This window comes from Rhinatrema bivittatum, chromosome 2 (genome assembly GCF_901001135.1).
Source record: "Rhinatrema bivittatum chromosome 2, aRhiBiv1.1, whole genome shotgun sequence".
NCBI classification, from domain to species: Eukaryota; Metazoa; Chordata; class Amphibia; order Gymnophiona; family Rhinatrematidae; genus Rhinatrema; species Rhinatrema bivittatum.
In genome coordinates, this window is record NC_042616.1 from 216,825,049 (window position 1) to 216,839,726 (window position 14,678).

The 14,678-nt window shown below is 36.8% G+C and overlaps 1 protein-coding gene across 3 annotated transcripts in view; it reads right to left on the minus strand.

The window, feature by feature from the left end:
• The window catches only part of SKAP2 (src kinase associated phosphoprotein 2), a 525,725-nt gene that overhangs the window by 39,730 nt on the left and 471,317 nt on the right, over positions 1 to 14,678 (minus strand). For all 3 annotated transcript variants that reach the window (XM_029589160.1, XM_029589159.1, XM_029589161.1), the window contains exon 11: positions 7,387 to 7,499. In XM_029589160.1, coding sequence (XP_029445020.1) covers positions 7,387 to 7,499 — 113 coding nt within the window. The remainder of the gene's footprint in view (positions 1 to 7,386; positions 7,500 to 14,678) is intronic.

A 14,678-nucleotide genomic window follows, 5' to 3' on the forward strand; every position in this document is an offset into this window, starting at 1 on the left:
AGGTATGTAAGGAGGCAGAATGGGGATACCCCATTCTTAGATCTGCAACTCAGTGGAAATGGAATTGACTATTATCTGAACAAAGTCAGAAAAGGAAAGGTCTGCTCTTTCCCTTTGGAGGAGAGGGCTCTGAGTGGATATCAGGTAATAATTTCTCTTCAGGACCTGTAACAGGACTCCCATGACTGCTCAGAGTCACTCTTGATATAATATGGAAGTGACAACTGAGCTTGCGCCACTCCTTGAGTTGGCATTGAAGTTTGACTTTTGGATCCTCGATCTGATCATTGCTGAGGGTCTTGGAAAGCTTCTTTCTCCAAGACCATTTGATTCCAACTCTGTGCACTCAACACTGACCATCTGTTCAATATCAGTGCTAAGAATCTTAGTGCATTAAAGGAGGTAGCAGTAAGTGGGCTACTTGACACTTTGAATGGGGGTTGAGCAAGTCAATATTGGTCATTCTGCCTGCTTCATGTGCTAAGTGCCTGCCTCTGCTGAGGCAACTAGCCCAAAGAGTTGATGAGCCTCAGCAAGTGGACTAACTTTTGGGGTGTCTCAATAGGTAATGAAAGCTAGACGCTGTTCCTCATGAGACAGACAGCAAGTGCCTTGAATGGAAGGTAAGAGCTTTCTTCCATGTGCAGCCACTCCAGGGGTCACAGAACACCCTTTAGTATCCTTTTGCCTTTATAGCCATTTATCAAAGGAAACTGGTGACAATTAACCTTCTCCTTCAATGAGATTTCAACATAGTTTATACTCAGCGCCATGCTTAAACAGGAAGCCAGATACTGAGCACAAGGTGGTGGATCAAAACCTTATCTTGATCTTTGAACTTATCCTTAAGCTGTGGTGTTGAAAGACTTGATTTTTCTTTGGAAACACATTACCTCCAGAGATTTGGTGCAGTTCCTTGGTCCTTGCTGTTCAGTCCTAATTCAGCGGACATTTTATTTAATTCTTCAAGGGAAGACTATTGTGCAACTTGATAGCCCCTGGACACATCTTTGAGTAGATGTTGCAATGGGACACATCATGATCCCATTGCAACATGCATTTGTGGCAGGCCATGTGGTAGTTTGTTATAGGCATCATCTTTCTGCAGTCTGGACAAAAATTGAAGCTGCTGGACTTCTTCTCTGTCTTTGCCAGAAAAATTGACAATGCATAATCAAAAGAAGAAATTCTCTTAGTTAAAAGATGCCTGAAGAATCTGAGGTATGTCAAGTCATAGTTAAGTAGTTTGTTGACAGGAATGGCAATTCCCCACCCCCCCCCACCAATAAATAGAAAACATGAAACTTCCAAAACACTGAAAAAATTACTAATTTGAATAAAGGAAAAATAATCACTAAGGCACACTAACCCACAAAACAGAGGAGGAAACTGGTTTCATAGTTTTAATATCTAAAGCTAACAAAACTGAAACCCATAATGGCGGATCACCCCAAAGCAGAACTTTTTGAAACGCGGTCCATGTCGGGTGTTGATTGAGTGATTGGACTGCATTGAGATCTTGCAAGATAAGTTTTATTTGTATAAACAAATGGGATTTGACTGTTAAGATGTTGGTCCACATATGACATACTGTCAGACAAGTTTTTATTAGTAAAAAACATTTTTTTTTCTACAAAAAGGCTATGTGGCTATTATACTGGGACACCGTTATTGTATGTTTATTTAGTGGTAACCATATATGAATACCTCTATCGTATATCTTGTATACGTGCAATTAAACTGTGTAAACATTATTCACAAAGTATTCATTTTTTGGGCAGTATAGTTTTATACAGTCAATACAGTGAAACCACTACAGTGGCAGCTCAAACTGCATCCGTTGCTCATTGTGGAAAATGATATACTCCGTCATGTTACATGAGTGCAGAAATGCAGAAGCTGCTGTGTATGCCCAGAGAAGTCTTAAAACGTTTCCCAGAAAGCTTTGAAAACAATTTCCACGTTGATTACAGTGGACTACTTGCCTTCAGAGAAAGAGTGTTCTCTTGGATATGTGTAATCTTCTGTCCTGTCCCTCCTTCCAGTTATGTCAAGTTGCTTAAATTAAAAATCTGTTTTTTAAACCAAATTTTGCTTTAATGTTAGCATTTTTTAAAGATACTTGAAGTGGGTTCAACTAGAACTGTATATATGAAATTGTTTGCAACATAAAAGGAAAGAATATGTACTGATAGTATAAAAAATGCCAAAGAGAAACTGGACACTGTAGAATACTTTTCTTATACTACAAAAAATTACAGTATCACACTCATAGCTGTGTATATTCATGCAGAAAAGTAGCTGAGGCTCATTACCTATAGTCTAATCACAACTTGTCAAACAATTCAATGATTTTTTTAAAAGAAGTGTTCTGGTTTTTAAAAAGCTGTAAATATTTCTAGAAAAAATATTTCAATATTAAAATGTGTGCAGTAAATTGTTATTCTGTTTTCTTGTATAGGAAACAGCAATCAAGATGCTACCAGTTACTGTAGCTGCAAAGTTTAAACATACAAAAATGCCAGAGGCACTTTGAAGGGGAGGATAGCTTAGTAAGAGGTTTATTAGGTCATAAGACAGCTGCTCAATAGAAACATGGAGAACAAAAATATCTGCCTCATTTTGCTTCCAAGTCAGGACATTCACATAGCATATATATTAAAAAAAAGCAGTATTCATAACTAAAATATGCATTTATACTAATTGCAGTGACAATGACTTGTTTTCATCAAGTTAATAAATACGTTGATGAGTGGAAAAACAAGATTACTGTTTTCAAGTTCACACAATGTTTTTCTAAACTATACATGAATATTAAATTTCTTTCCTTTTTCTATCTAGCAGGTTACATGGTGTAATGTGAAAACATCCAAATTAATCAAGCTGCCTGCATTTTATCCTAATACTTTTCATTGGCATGACATTTGGTTTATACAACATTAAGAGGAAATATGAATTTGCTTTATATAATACACCCCCCCCCCCCCGTCACACACGCACACACATTCAAAACTGTTGGCTAGCTGTTAGACACATCAAAATCACACACCATGCCTGATAACATGTTCTTTTAAATTCAAAAAACTAAAAACACAAATAAACCATGTCTGCACACATACTCTTGTCATATTATTATTGATGCACTCCTCCAGTACACAATGATTGCCCTTAATTCCTTATCAGCAAGCACGATATCTTAATGATTAATGTCAATACTTGGTTAACAACTGATGGGAAAATAATAACTCATAGCTGCATCAAAGTTAAGTGAAATTTATGACACCGTTTTAGATGTGCACATTAACTGTCAAACAGTTTCATTTCTCACTTCAGCCACTAGATGGCATAAAACATAAATAAATGGAGAAAGTATATCCGAAATATCAAGCTAGTAATTTCATCAGAACATTTATGCTGCAGTCTCTATACAAATTTACTTTAGGTTGCATAGCATTGTAATCAATCTATTTGTTCTCTATTTTTAAAAATAAATATTTAAGGCTGAAATGTAAGCATGTCAGTAGGAAACAGCACCTAGTTTTCTTAAAAATCAAAGTTTTGGCCACATTGGGCTTTGATCTTCTGTATCTCACAAGCTAAGCAGGGTCAGGCCAGGTCAATTCTTGTATAGCAGTCCTTCAAGGAATGCTAAATGTAGCAAGTCTTAATGCCCCATGTGATACTAGAGGAGAAATAGTGTGCGCGTTTGTGTGTATGGAGAGACTAAAGGCTATGCTACTAAGGATGCCCTTTTTCAGACGAGATATTAAACTGAAATCATGTCTATCTTGGCACGTTAAAGATCTCTTTGTCCTTTTCACAGGGGTAGGGATGTTAATTCTGTTGTCATGGCTAAACAGGATTTTTCCAGCTTACTGAGTTCTTCGACACTATAAAGCCGTAAACAATGATTAGGAACTGTAGTGTGGCGCACCAAGGCTGTAAGGCTTTTACATTTATATCAAACATTTTTCTTTCCCTTTATATTAACTCCAGCAGTGTCACTTTACTGGATGTTACGCAGCACAGTAGAGGATAGAAAAACGGAATAGATTGACATCCTTCTTTTCTAATGCTTTTGTCTAACATCCAGTTTACAAAGTTAGTGGCATATCGAAGAGGGAGGTAATATTACCACCAGGTCTGTGAAGAGTTCATTGGTGGGAAGGTGTACACTCTACACACTGAACAACACTACACCAGTGGATTGCCAATGTTTACTTTTGGTTGATAAATAAAATTAAATGGCTCTTTAGTTCTTAAATAGGAAAAGGTTAAGCCATGAATTCCAGTTACAATGAAAGCTGACACTTAGAGCAGGGGTTTATATGTCTGGTGTCTGTGGAGAACTTGCCTTACTAGCTTCATTTCACACACAGTACAGGTCAAGATAGTAACTTGTTAGTGTAGTTGGAGCAAGTGTTTCATGTTAAATAAATCAAAGTGGTCATGGAGGATCACAGTGTTACTAAGCACTGGTGCAAATGTTACCCAGACAATAGAATGGCCCCACTATACACAGCACGCATTAAATTGTATGATCTCCTTAACCTAACTGTAAATTCTATGCATTGGAACTGTTACAACTTCCAAACCTATTGTAAAATGCTTTGAACTCTCTAGGTGGAAAGTAACATAAATGAATGACAATGAATCTGGCAAGAATTTTAAAGATGTATTTTAAGTGATGGGCCCAAGCAGGTGTACCTTACTGACACAGACCATAAATTAGTTATCTGATTAATTTAACAACTACATACACCAACAGAAGTATGCAAATTCAGTTTGAATAACAATAAAATGTCTATATATTATGCTTATGTATTCACTTTTACCTTTCTGGGGGATTTAAAACATTTTTTTTTAATGTGAATTTATTGCTCCTGAAAGCTACCAGACTGACAGTACTGGAACTGAAAGCCCTCCATTTATCCACAGGCCAGCTACAGCTGAAGAGCAGCAGTGAAATATCCCTGCTCTACACACACTGCCAGCGAGCGTGGCAATTATTCTTCATTGTGACAGAAAATTTAGCGATGAGACACATTTACCAGGAACTGAACTTAGACTGGTGAGACTAACAGAAGCCATGAAGAGCTGTGACACCAGAGGTGCTTGGAAAGGAATTCAACCTGGGAAGTAGAGGCAAAAGGTTCCATCCAGCTGAACAGCTAGCACCTACCAACTCAGCCAACTGCTCGCAGTTCTTTACCCCATTCAACTGTGTTTACTGACTAGAACCTTGAGAGTTGTTTATCAGAAACAAAAGTATATTTGTATGAAAGGCTTACTTCAATGGAGAATTTCTTCTAGCTGAGTGAATGAACCTACCCCAGTGTTTTCAGGAGGGAAAACACCATGGCATAACTGGATCAAAATTTGCACTAAATTGCACTAGGTTTGGATGGTTCTTTTTAGAACTGGGAAAGCGGTAAATAAGAAATTTTAAATAAAATAAATAGATAATTGCCCTGATATGCCACCTCCAGCCTAAATTATAGTGAATTAATTTTGGAATCAAAACAATTTCATGTAATTTTAAAGTCTTCCTGTATATTTGGAATTCAAAATACTACTAAATCCTATGCTTGTCATGGTGATCCCGCAGCCAGTTGGGCTTTCAGCACATACACATTAAATATACATACAATACATTTGCATTTACTGGAGACCCAGTGTATGCAAATTCATTATAGATATGTTGAAAACCTGACTCGTCCTGGGGTCAGCAGGACAGGTCTGGGAACTGCTGCACTAGTATCTCATTGTCTGGAATAAAAGGACATTTAAGTCACTTACAACCAGAGATTGGGGAAAGTCTGTAGTAGGAAAGGAAAATGGAAAGACAAGATGGATCTTGCAGACATCGTTTGCGGTTATATTGTAGGTCTATGTTTTTAAATTAAGGTTTTCAGAAGCACAAAATACCAAACTGAAATTAACCAATGCCGTCTCCTCCCACAAAACATTAAAACAGCAATACAACTCTGACAGAATGGTCATGAGAGCCATTATTAAGATAATGCAAATTAGAAAAACAACACTGCTATTATGCAGGATGCTAATGTCATTATCCTGAGAATGTTACTTTTCTATAAAGCAAGTCTATACAGCTCAGTGAGTATATATTCTAACTCGCAGACTACTAACCTGAGAGTAATCTAGACATGGAAACTGAATGGCAATACTTTCCAAGTGTTTTTTTTTCTCTGTTTAGATGTTAAATGAAAACCAAATTATTTCACTCTGGTGGAGGCATAAAAGTGAAACAATGCAATCAAAAAGGGTGACTAGAATAGCACTCATTGTTTTGTTATTCTGATGAAGATAGTGCAAATGCATAGAAAGGATGTGATGTGTCAAGTATTTGGAGGGAGATTTTTGAACAGGCCTGGCTTTCTGACATCTTCTGCTGTTGAATTGTGTGATACCTGCAGTATTGATTGCAAATGGAAGGAGGACCACCATAAATGCAACAATGTTTTAGGATGCATGTCCAGTGACTAGAACTGGATAAATATCTCTTCCAAAAAAAACGAAGTCACATGACAACTGTCATGGGCCAAGCTGAGAGGGATCAGAAATGAGGAAGCCTATTTATTTGATGACAAAGATTCTGAATTCATATGTTAAAAACTAATTTTGTGTGTTTTAAAAAAAGAACATACATTATTTGAAAATCCAAATAATTAAAGAATGCTCCAATATGAACCAAACAAATGAGGATGTATAAGTACAAGAAAAATCAAACATTGCTCAGTCTTGAAGCACAATAAAGTCCTCTTCAAACAGAAGACCAGCTTAACAAACAAGGGAAAGCATGTATTAACAACCATTGCAATAAGACAGGATAAATAAGCATCCATTTGATACTTCAGGAAGATCTGTAGTAGTTATGCCAAGATTAAAAGCCAGCTCCATAAACAAAGAGTTTCCACCAGTGAACTGTACTGCAAATCATAATCTACACACTGATGAATATAAAGGAAAAGGAAACAAAAACATAATGCAGAATATTTTAATAGACAATGTTGACTTGCACAAAAGTTCATTGTTTTAGTATAGTTGGTTTAATGGAGAAGAGCCAAAACCTACAGTATATGTAAACATACTTTTAAGCTGATTCCTGTTATTGGATTATGAATTAAATCTGATTGTATTTCATCTGACAATGTAATTCATTACTGTATCCATCAATGCAGTTTATACAGAGCAAGATGCTCCGACTGTATACAAGGAAGTCAAGAATGGGAACAGTATTAAAGCCAAAAGAAAATTGCTTTATGCAATTAGCTTGCTGTGTGCTGTCTCTCCCTGCCTGGCACTTTCATTGCTAGTTATTCAATGCTTTTCATGCACAGCAGCTACCTGTCCTTGGTAACATACCTTGCTGAGAATGTAGATAGCATCACCACGTTTAAATGACAACTCATCAGGGTGATCCCCTGAGCAGTCCCACAAGCCTTGATAGAAATTACCATAATCATCATCTTTATTCCCTAGAAAAACAAAAGAAGCATATATTAAATATTTGACCATGCTTACTCACATTTTCTATGAGTAGAACAAATCTGTTTACCTGAATCGTCCAATTTGTTTTATAGCAGATAGTGTGCCCTACTGTTTGAAAGGTACGCTTTTCTCTACCATCCATGGCAGGGGTTGATGCAATATATATATTTATATATAATCAGAAATTGTATTGAGTTTTTCAAAAGGGGTTGATACAATCCTAACAATCCAGCTAGAACAGTTTCTGAAAGATGTTGGCACTTGAAATGCACTGAATCTCGTTTTCTGCTAGCATCATTAGCTAGAAGGCCATGCGTTGAAGTCTCACACCAGGGCCTTGGTGCATATTCAATGCTGCAGAAAGAGGGCATATTGCATAACTGAAGAGCCATCCATCATATGAGAAGGTATGACCATGGTGCTTTCTCTCTGTAGATGCTAAAGACTATCGCAGTATTACTTGAATTTTGGTTTTCTCAACCCCTCTCTTCTCTCAGTTTTGTGTTCTTTATTGTACTGTAAAAAAGACTCTGCCATGCAACACCTCAGAGATGGTTCCACTGTCAACAGTGTGGGCTATACATCAATGTAAATTGCTCAAAAGGATTTACACACTTAGAACTGGGTTTTACATGTGTAAATAAACTTTATCTGTATAAGTGGGCTTTTGAAAATTGCTACAAAATATGCCATGCATAAGTGCACTTTAAGCAGGTAAATTACTTTTGAAAATTGCTATGATAGTACATTACAATTTCATGCATAACTCCTTTGAAAATTACCTCCATAGTGTTGTATCAGCTAATAAGGACAGCCATAGATTATTGAATAAGCAATAATCAACAAACATTCACTTCTAGTGAATAGTAGTATGTCTATTTGTACAAATTAAAATCATGGTACCACTGCTGTTCTGAAAATGGCATAAATCTGCTCACACAGATTTGCACAGCAGTCTGTATATTAGCTCCAGGAAGTTTTAATGTGATCTAGCATGTATATTTGGAATTGCTTCATATTAAAACACAACTATTCAACTTCAATAGCATTACTCTCTTCAGTTATTTGGTTAGTGGAAAATTTTTTTAAAAAGATGCTGAATATACAATTATTAAGCTATGCTTATTATTTTGAAAAAGTGCATACTGTGTAGTAACTAGTTTAGCAATTTACTAATGACTTGTTCAATTTCTTTAGTCACTGTGATAAATCTTCTTTTAATAATTCAAATTTTAAAACATATTATTGTTAGTTTCATCTTGGGACAGCAAGCTCCATACAAATAAGAACATACAGCTGTATACCTCAGATGTAAGCTCATCCTTCTAATAGCATAAGCACAATGAATGCACTATGTTGAAACTGCCATACAGACCATTAACTGATTGATTATTTAACGCTTTTTCCTCTGTAATCTCACAGTAACTGAGTAATAAATTCTGTGTTGTGTACTCATCATACAGCATACATCTTCTGAGAGGTACTAAACAGCTAAGGACACTGGATGCTTTTGTTACAGTTAAAAACATTTCCTGTTTTTAATTTTCCAATAATTGGGTTATGATGAGTTAACTAAAAAAGAATGTCAAGAACACTAATAAGATAACTAATGTCCATCCTATGTACGCTAACCAGATAGCATGTGTAGATACTCATAATTTACATCTAAATATCAACTTTTCATCTTGATGACAGAATAAATATTACATATCTTGGATCAAGACTATCATCTTGGTTTTGTTATATGATTTTTTAACACAGGCTCATGGGTTACTCCAGCACTTCACTAGTCATATTTGCATATCATTAGCAAAGCTAAAGTATTATGTTTAGCTTACAAATTAATCTGGATTGGTTATCTTGATCGTTTACAAAATACTATCTTATAATGAGGAGGATCATTTTAAAAGTCATTTTCATAGGTAACAGTGCCCATGAAAATAGGTTTTGAGAAAATTGTCCTCTCTCTGGGCCAGATGTAATGATAGAAGTGAAAAATGTGCATTGCTAAAAAAGTTAACTCTGGATGCAGTAAGCTAATATTATGGAGATACACTGGGAGTTTTTTAAAAAAGCACAGGGTCATTTTCAATAGCATGCGAAAATAAATAAAGAAACAGATAGATAGCATATATAACTCAAGAAGGGGTGCCTGAAGTTATGCTGGTATTGCTGTTACAGAGACCTGGTACACAGAGTCTCAAGATTGGGATATTGACATCCCAGGCTATAAGTTATTAAAGAAGGACAGAGAGGACAGGAAAGGGGGAAGAGTAACATTTTATGACAAAAACAATATTCAGGCAACTGAAATGCAAGGGATGTGAAGTAAGGAAGAAGCATTATGGGCTGTCCTAAAAACAGCAGGGCCTTATATACTAGGATAAGTATCTTAACTCTCTGTGGGATGGGCAATCAATGTAATTCTCATCACAAAGGCGTAATATGATCCTAACAGAACTATCTGAAACCAGTTGGGCAGCAGAGTTGCAAAGCTGTCAGAATAAATTTAGGGAGGTCAACATAAAGAGAATTACAATAATCAACTATAGTTAGTACGAAATTTTGTACAACAATCTGAATATCTTGTTTAGATAAAACAAATTTCAAGTAATGGATCATCCTAAATTTAAAAAAAAGCTAGTATTAATAACCAGTTTAGTTGTAACTTGAAGGACAAATATGTATCCAATTGTACCCCCAGCTCTCTCACATCGGAAAAGGGTATCAAGACACCCTCAATGGTCAGCTATAAACTAGGATCAGGAAAATACAGAATGTGCCATCCACAGGGCATTAGTTTTAGAAAGATTTAAAGCTAATCCATTCTGCCTCATCCAGCCATGCACAGCATGTAAGCAATCAGAAAGATGGTCAGTTGAGGAAGAGGATCAACCATCTATCAGGAAAAGCAACTGAATATCATCGGTGTAAATTTTTATAAAAAAGATTCTGAATTTAGCTAAACTGTTACAAAGGGGGTGCAAATAAATATTGAATAGAATTGATGGCAAAGACGACCCTTGGAGACTTCCCAATTAGATGGGTCACCAGGAGGACTGCAAGTGGCTCACCAAAACCTGCTGTTGCTGGTTTGCCAAAAGAGACTTGAACCGTAAGAGGTTACCACTAAACCCCAGTTTGGCCAATCTAGATATCAATCTTGAGTGATTTAGTTTATCAAAAACCTCGGAAATGGCAAGCATACCACAAATAACTGCCTTTCTCTGACCTACTTGGCATAAAACAAAACCAGACAAGGAAAGCAAAAGAGTTTTGGTACTATGACCTACCCAAAACTCACTTTCATGAGAATCTAAAATCTTTTAGAGATGGGATGGACTAAGCTCTTCAAGAGCTCAGGAATGCCCCTCCCCCAATGAGGGAAATATTCATAAGTTTTGTGATCACATCCAAGAAGATGGAATTCAAACTATAAAGAACCCAAAAAGGGCAGAAATCAAAAGGACAAAACGATAACAAATTTCCCCACTACTTCAACCACCTCAGTTGAGACCACCTCCTGATACTCACACCAAGGTTTAGTTAAAAACCTAGTCTGTGGTAAAAATGGAACACTACTCTCACCATCAGTTACCCTCTGCAAATCGGTGACTCTTTGGACACAATACTCCGCAAAGTCCTCACAATTAATCTCATTAACATCAAAGGAACCACCAGTGGGATTGAATAGTCAATTAACTAATTGAAAAAGTCCCTGAGGGTTGTTTAAAGAGCTCTCATGGAATGAAACAAAATAGTGCTTCTACACTTTCTTGAACTCAGTTTGGTATAAATTGTGGGGCGTTTTGAAAGCCAACTGAAATGCAAAAGTTGGTGACTTGTACCACCTCCATTCTGCAAGGTGCATTAAGCGCTTCTTATTAAGCAGCAACTGATGGAACCAGGAAACATAATCCTGGTTCAATGGTTTTGAAGGTGCATGAATTATACTAGCTAAACTCGCCACTCGAGATTCTGTTAGTAAGGAAGAACATTCATAATCCAAGTTATCTTTAACACCAATCCGTGCTTCCTAAATTTACCAAGATCAATAGGGCCCTGAAACAATTTCCAACCTATGGCAGGGGAAGAAAATGACAGTCTTATTCAGATAAAATTTAAGTGTCAATAAAAAGTGGTCAGACCACAATATTGGGTAAACCTCAAGGCCAGTTGTACGACATTTAGCTGCTAGACTATCCAGGATTAACAACAAATCTAGTATATATCTGGCTCAGTATATCGGCTTATGAACCATTTGAGCTAGGTTAAGAGCAGCTAAAGCTGAAATACAGTCTTACACCTGACCTGAAGCACTATTTCTATAGGGAGTGTTAAAATTCCTAATAACCAGAATTCTATTGTTTGCAGATAAGGGAAAAAGTGAAAAATCAACAATGCCCATTAGCTGCATTCCCTCATGCCCTAGAGCAAATAGACTAAACCAATGATCCAGGCATTCAATCTTACTACAAGACTCTCAGTTCCATAACCAACTGAATATGCCGTACGCTTATAAATCATGTGGAATGTGCAAAAACCAAGATTTATGTTTATAAAACATGACTTATGTGCATGAGCCATGATTTAGGGACACAAAATATGGTTCATGTGCAAAAACAATGATTTGAATGCATAAATCATAGTTCATGTATACAAAAATTGATTTAGAAGCATAAGCAATGGTTTATGCACATTATATGCTGAAAACATGGTTTGTATGCATAAAAGTTGTATACACAAAACATGAGAGGGGGGGGGGGGCACAAAAGATAGGCTCCTAAAAGTTAGGGGCACTATATGAGTTGGAGCACAACCTTTACACGCATAACACATGGGTCAATATTCAATGGTGCAATGAGAAGGAAGTTAGCAGATTAAAGTATTTTTTTTTTAATTTATGCATTTTACAATAAATTCAAGAAAAAAATCTTGAAATAGCAAAGAAAAGAATAAAGAAAATATACATATCAAAATATACAAACAAAAATAAAGGGAATACATCCTGTAATTCTTCTTCCTTTCCTTAAGTCCACAATAAAGAATCCAAATACATATTAAGGAAAAAACTCCAAAGGGAAAATAAAGGCAAAAAAAACTGAAGAGCAATTTGAATACAGTGGGTACAAAAGACAAATAAATAGGGTCCTCAAACTTCTAAGAGAGGAGCTGGCTGGGCAAGATCAAAACCCCCAGACTGCAAGGCTGGTTTATCACTAAGGAAAAAGGTTAATTGAGAAGGGAAAAAGAAAACATATGACAAACCCTTATATTTAATAAGGCACTTGCATGGAAATTTCAAAACAAATATAGCCCCAGCAAGACCCTGGGTCTCAACAAAAGAAAGTGATGTCTCCTTTTCTGTGTTTTCCTGGAGACATCAGGGTACACCTTAATAGTAAGATGAAGAAAGGGCTCGAGACGATGCTTAATAAAAAAGTCTCAAAACCCAATCGTGATCAAATTCAAAGGCAAAAGTGACCACCATAGTAGCTGCTTGTGCAAGGGTAGAATCTGAAGTCTCCAGCAATTAAGACGCATCCAAATCTGGAGTTAAGAAATCCATGCCTTGAACACTTTTATGATCTTGTCTTCTTAAATGGAGGCAGATATGATTTAGCAAATTGAGGTACTGCTGCCTAAGGTACCTTAAGATTTTCCAAAAGATATTTCTTAAACATATCCTTTGCAGAAATATGTGGAAGTTTAGGAAAGTTTATAAAATGGAGATTTTTCCCCCAATTACATTTTCCAGATTCTCAAGTTTATTCTGGAGCGATTGATTCTCCTTTATCAACTGATCTTGAATAGGCTTCAAACTGTATACACTGTTTAATTTCCATGATTTCTTTTGAAGAGATGATTTGATTTTTCCAACAGAGTGACTCTATTTTCAATGATATTTATTCTGTCAATGACAGGATTCAGTTGCATAGTAATGAAAGTACCAAGATTCACTATAGCCTCCCAAATAGAATCTAGAGTAATCAGCTGAGGTCTTACCAGGGCAGGAACCGGTGGAACCCTAGCGATCAGGGAAAGAAAGGTCGACAAGTCCAGGGGAGAGGCCAGCAACTCCTCACGAGCCTCTTCCCCCCCAGGATGATACTCCCGGATCGAAGCCTACACTGGACGTGAGTTTCCTTAGGACCCGAAACAGGCAAATCTGGAAGAACCTAAGGGTAGAACCTTTCTTTTGCCCTATGTTTTCGGGCCAAATGCGGCATTAGTAAGATAAATGCAGCTCCAAAGCAAGAGAAAATAAATGCCATAGCTCACGCAAACTGCTCAACAGCAGCCATCTTGGATCCCCCAGCTGATTAAAGTTAACTGGCTAACTTTAGTCAGGATAGTCAGCAAGATTTAATCAGGTAAGTCACCTGAATATACTCAAGTAAAGATATCTGGCAACTATGCCAATTACTGGGCTTTTGAATATTGGAAAAAAAGAAAATCTAGCATGCTGAGCAGCTACTAATCCCCCCCATCCCCTACCTTAAGAAAAGGTGTTAGCCAACTTCCCTCCTTTCAAAAGTAGTCCCCTATGCTGAATGCTAAGTGCAATAGAGCAGATAGCTCCTGACACATTAATATTACGGTAATTTATACTCTTCACTCTGGATGAAAAGACCAATGATTGATCCCTTCACTGATAGCTGTGGGGGACCAAGCATTGGTCTTTTCATCTAGAATGAATACCACCCAATGTGCAGGGAGCTATCAGCTCTATTGCATTTAGTATTAAGTCCAGCAGGCCATGTTTGGGAGGTGGGAATTTAGCCAACATCTTTTAGGAAACTAAGGGATTGGGGTGATAGGGGACTGACACACATTCAACATGCTAAGTTTTCTTTTTAAGCTATCCAGTTAACTTTAGGTCTGTTTTTTTTGCCCAGTGTTACCAGATAACTTTACCTGTCTAGCACTGATATTCAGCATTAATTGGGTACATTTAAGCTCCACCTTTGGGTCACCCCGTCTACCCTCCTTTTTTAATCTGGTGTACATTTTTAGCCCGGTAATGACTTACTTGTCTAAAAACGTAACCGTTCAGCAAGGCAGGATATTTAAAATTCAAGGTTCATCTAACTAGTCCCAAACTCAGCTGGACAAACCTTTCTGAATATTGCCCATACTAGTTTTTTTTCCAAACTTTATTTTCA